This window comes from Cololabis saira, chromosome 22 (assembly GCF_033807715.1).
Source record: "Cololabis saira isolate AMF1-May2022 chromosome 22, fColSai1.1, whole genome shotgun sequence".
Lineage (NCBI taxonomy): Eukaryota > Metazoa > Chordata > Actinopteri > Beloniformes > Belonidae > Cololabis > Cololabis saira.
The window spans coordinates 37,499,433-37,504,432 of NC_084608.1; the positions used below are offsets into that span (position 1 = coordinate 37,499,433).

At 40.2% G+C, this 5,000-nt stretch overlaps 1 protein-coding gene across 1 annotated transcript in view; it reads right to left on the reverse strand.

The window, feature by feature from the left end:
- LOC133423514 (nebulette-like) overlaps nt 1-5,000 on the reverse strand; it is a 41,508-nt gene that overhangs the window by 13,389 nt on the left and 23,119 nt on the right. The window contains exons 15-18 of the mRNA XM_061713710.1: nt 4,930-5,000; nt 3,972-4,082; nt 2,586-2,702; nt 1,224-1,340 (exon numbers count right to left, since the gene is read on the reverse strand). The exon at nt 4,930-5,000 is cut by the window's right edge and continues 37 nt beyond it. Coding sequence (XP_061569694.1) covers nt 1,224-1,340; nt 2,586-2,702; nt 3,972-4,082; nt 4,930-5,000 — 416 coding nt within the window. The remainder of the gene's footprint in view (nt 1-1,223; nt 1,341-2,585; nt 2,703-3,971; nt 4,083-4,929) is intronic.

Here is a 5,000-nt window from a genome sequence, read left to right on the forward strand (position 1 = left end):
AATGCGCGTCATCGCAGGATGGAGACAAACATTTTGATGTAAAACACACCTGGGTGCACGTTACGGTTCGGGCCGTATTAACGGCCGAAGAAATGGCATAAATTGCGCCAAAATTACACTATTACCGTATTGACCCGAATATAAGACGACCCTGATTATAAGACGACCATCTTTTTCAAGACTCAAATTTGAAAAAAGGCTTTTTTTTAACACCAAATTAAATTTTTATACAGAAAATAATTACAGTACATCTGAAACAAATGATTATAACAATATATTTAAGAGAAAAAGCCTGTTATTTTGCCTCATTCAAATCATCATCTTGAAGTTGCCATCATAACTTCTTCGACCCACTTTTCTCCAGATTGTCGCTACGTTTCTCCATTTTCTGTTATCTCTTCTCTTATTTTCTTCTCTTTTCTTTCTTACCGCTATTTTTATTTTTCTTCTTCATGACAGGGGTTCACTTTGTCCTGGGGAGTTAAGTTCAGCATTGGCTTTAAAGATATCTTGCGCCATCTAGGGGTGTGAATGGGTATAACGTCTAGACCCCGAATGTAAGACGACGCCCACTTTTTCAGTCTTTTTTCAATGCAAAAAACACCGTCTTATATTCAGGCCAATACGGTAATTGAAAATGTTCAAAATGGCCGACTTCCTGTTCGGTTTCGGCCATGGCTCCAGGAGACTTTTCTTTAAGTTGTGACATGATACAGGTGTGTAACGATTTTCGTGCATGTACGTCAAACCGTATTGTGGGGCTTGAGGCACAAAGTTTTCTAGGGGGCGCTGTTGAGCCGTTAGGCCACGCCCATTAATATAAACCATTAAATATCACATTTTTCGCATGAAAATGAGCATAGTTGAATATCTCCAAAACTGTAATAGCATGATGAAACTAAAATATGTTGTAGTACAACGCGTCCCGGGTTTGTCAATGTTGTCTGTACGATAAAGTGTTGCCTAGCAACAAGCGTCCAAAATAAAATTGATTTTTTTTTTTATTGAAAGTTAATTTAGGTTTAATTTTTAAGTTTAATTTGTTGTTTAATTTTTTAATTTACGTTCTTTGTAAATTGATTTCTTGGGAAAAAGGGGCAGATTAAATAAGATTCTTCTTCTTTCCGCTCCCTTTCATTCACAATTTAGGAACGTTTGTGTTTATATTAAATAGCTTGTTGTTTTATTTTTGAATGAAATAAAGAATAAATGAAATAAAATACCTCACTCAGGATGTGATTGGCTTGTTTCACCCTCAGTAACTCTGGAGTTTCTTCCAGGCCGATCCCGGACAAGCCCCGCCCCTTCACTTCCTGCTCCAGGTCCTTCCTGTATTCCTTCTGGAGAGGAGGAAAAGGAAATGTGAATGTAAAAACTAAATAAAATGACAAGATCGGCATTAAAAACGGTGGTATTTTCTCTATAATAATAATAATAATTAAAGCTGCAGCAGTGATGAACGGGCAGGTGGAAGCAGCAGCGATGAACAGGCAGGTGGAAGCAGCAGCGATGAACAGGCAGGTGGAAGCAGCAGCGATGAACAGGCAGGTGGAAGCAGCAGCGATGAACAGGCAGGTGGAAGCAGCAGCGATGAACAGGCAGGTGGAAGCAGCATCAATGAACGGGCAGGTGGAAGCAGCAGCGATGAACGGGCAGGTGGAAGCAGCAGCGATGAACGGGCAGGTGGAAGCAGCAGCGATGAACGGGCAGGTGGAAGCAGCAGCGATGAACGGGCAGGTGGAAGCAGCACCGATGAACGGGCAGGTGGAAGCAGCAGCGATGAACGGGCAGGTGGAAGCCGCAGCGATGAACAGGCAGGTGGAAGCAGCAGCGATGAACGGGCAGGTGGAAGCAGCAGCGATGAACGGGCAGGTGGAAGCAGCAGCGATGAACGGGCAGGTGGAAGCAGCAGCGATGAACGGGCAGGTGGAAGCAGCACCGATGAACGGGCAGGTGGAAGCAGCAGCGATGAACGGGCAGGTGGAAGCAGCAGCGATGAACAGGCAGGTGGAAGCAGCAGCGATGAACAGGCAGGTGGAAGCAGCAGCGATGAACGGGCAGGTGGAAGCAGCAGCGATGAACGGGCCCTCGCGTGGTCAAGGACTCAAAACAGAGTCCGATGACACCACCATGACTCTTTATGTCAAACCATTAAAAAGTCATGGCAGAAAGTAGGAACTATCGAATATCGACCAATCAGAAGAAGGGAAGCATCAAAATGAGCAAAGTTAAATATCTCACAAAGCGTAATAGCTAGCATGATGAGACTAAAATATGTTGTAGTAGAACGCGTCCCGGGTTTGTCAATGTTGTAATGATGTCTGTACGATAAACCGTTGCCTAGCAACAAGCCTCCAAAATAAAATGGATTTTTTTTTTTAATTGAAAGTTAAATATCGCAATAACCGTAATTTCAATTTCAATTCAATTCAATTTTAGCAGCAGCGGGATGATCAGAGGGGGGGCGGGGCGCAGGCAGGTGGAAGCAGCAGCTCCCGAGGCTCCGGCCTGCAAACATGCACAAAAGAGAAAAAAGGGGGCCGGCACAAGAAACTACAGGAAGAATAGTAAATAAAATAAAGTACCTCACTCAGGATGTGAGTGGCTTGTTTCACCCTCAGTAACTCGGGAGTTTCTTCCAGGCCGATCCCGGACAAGCCCCGCCCCTTCACTTCCTGCTCCAGGTCCTTCCTGTATTCCTTCTGGAGAGGAAACAGTAAACGTGCTCAACAACAGGCAGATAAACTATCACTGGTTTTACATTTTTTTCCTTTTTTTTTCTCTCTTTAGCGCCGCCCTAGTGGCTCCTGGAGCTTTTTCAAAAATTATTCAGAATGGAAATCGATGGGGGAGGGAAATAGGAGGACGAACATGATTCTGAATTCTGAATGTTTTCCAATGCTGGAAAAATGTGTAGAATAAATATTACATTTATCAACATTTCTGTTAACGAAGATTTGGGGCCATGCAGGAGAAAAATATTTGAGAGGAAGATTTTTTTTTATTGTGCACTTCGAGAAAAAGATTAATGTTGAAATACAATTTCGAGAATAAAGTCGAAATTTCTGCTTTTTTCTCAACATTTCAACTTTTTTCTTGAAATTGTACATCAACATTAATCTCAACATTTCGACTTTTTTCACGAAATTTTGACATTTTTCTTGACATTTTCGACTTTTTTCTCAACATTTTGACTTTTTTCACGACATTTTGACTTTTTTCTCAACATTTCGACTTTTTTCTCAACATTTCGACTTTTTTCTTGACATTTTCGACTTTTTTCTCAACATTTTGACTTTTTTCTTAACATTTTGACTTTTTTCACGAAATTTTGACATTTTTCTTGACATTTTCGACTTTTTTCTCAACATTTTGACTTTTTTCACGACATTTTGACTTTTTTCTCAACATTTCGACTTTTTTCTTGACATTTTCGACTTTTTTCTCAACATTTTGACTTTTTTCTTAACATTTTGACTTTTTTCACGAAATTTTGACATTTTTCTTGACATTTTCGACTTTTTTCTCAATATTTTGACTTTTTTCACGACATTTTGACTTTTTTCTCAACATTTTGACATTTTTCTCAACATTTTGACTTTTTTCACGACATTTCGACTTTTTTCTTAACATTTTGACTTTTTTCACGAAATTTTGTCATTTTTCTTGACATTTTCGACTTTTTTCTCAATATTTTGACTTTTTTCACGACATTTCGACTTTTTTCTCAACATTTCAACTTTTTTCTTGAAATTGTACATCAACATTAATCTCAACATTTCGACTTTTTTCACGAAATTTTGACATTTTTCTTGACATTTTCGACTTTTTTCTCAAAACTTTTTTCACGACATTTCATTAATGTTGAAATACAATTTCGAGAATAAAGTCGAAATTTCTGCTTTTTTCTCAACATTTCAACTTTTTTCTTGAATACTTCAACATGAATTGATGAAGTAGTTCATGGTTACCTCACTGAGCAGGCTGCTAGCGTAGCGGGCCGTCAGGTAAGCAGGAGTCTGGTCCACGTCCAGCAGAGCTCGACCTTTAACCTGCTGCTCGTAGTCTCTCCGGTACAAAACCTGCAAACACATTCCTGTATTAAACTTTATGTAGTTTCCCTCTAGTGGACATATACATTACTACATTTAAATGCATTTATTTGCCCCTCTGGTGGACACATAACTCCGTCCCAGACTCGTCCCATCCGGGGGTTTTGAAAAAGGTCCAGGAGCCACTAGGGCGGCGCTAAAGAGTTATTAAGCTCAGATTTATCTCCGGATTTGAAGATTGGGTTTACTACACTCACCTTCCAGAATATTTAGACATATTTATCAGCTGAGTGATGGCACAGACAACACACTCCTTGTTAAGACGTTTGTATCAAGGCCATTTTCATCCTGGGCACTGGATTTATTAACAGTGCTGATAATTTTAAAACTTCTATTTCAGAGACTCAGGTATGTTAAAGACTTGCTGTTCATGATTGACAGGTGAGAAAGACAGTCAGGAGCAGGAACTGTATCAGTTACAATGTACTGTAACTGTAACTGTAACTGTAACAGTAACAGTAACTGTAACAGTAACTGTAACTGTAACTGTAACAGTAACAGTAACTGTAACAGTAACTGTAACTGTAACTGTAACAGTAACAGTAACTGTAACAGTAACTGTAACTGTAACTGTAACAGTAACAGTAACTGTAACTGTAACTGTAATAGTAACAGTAACAGATATTGTAAGAGTTACTGTTACAGTAACTGTAACTGGTCCTGGTTCTGGTTCTGACCTGGTTCTGGTTCTGGTTCTGGTTCTGACCTGGTTCTGGTTCTGGTTCTGACCCGGTTCTGGTTCTGGTTCTGGTTCTGACCCGGTTCTGGTTCTGGTTCTGGTCCTGGTTCTGGTTCTGGTTCTGGTTCTGGTTCTTACCTCACTCTGCATCTTCTGGGCTTCTCTGGAAACCTTGTAGTTCTGAGTGTCACAGAATTCCATCTGGTACC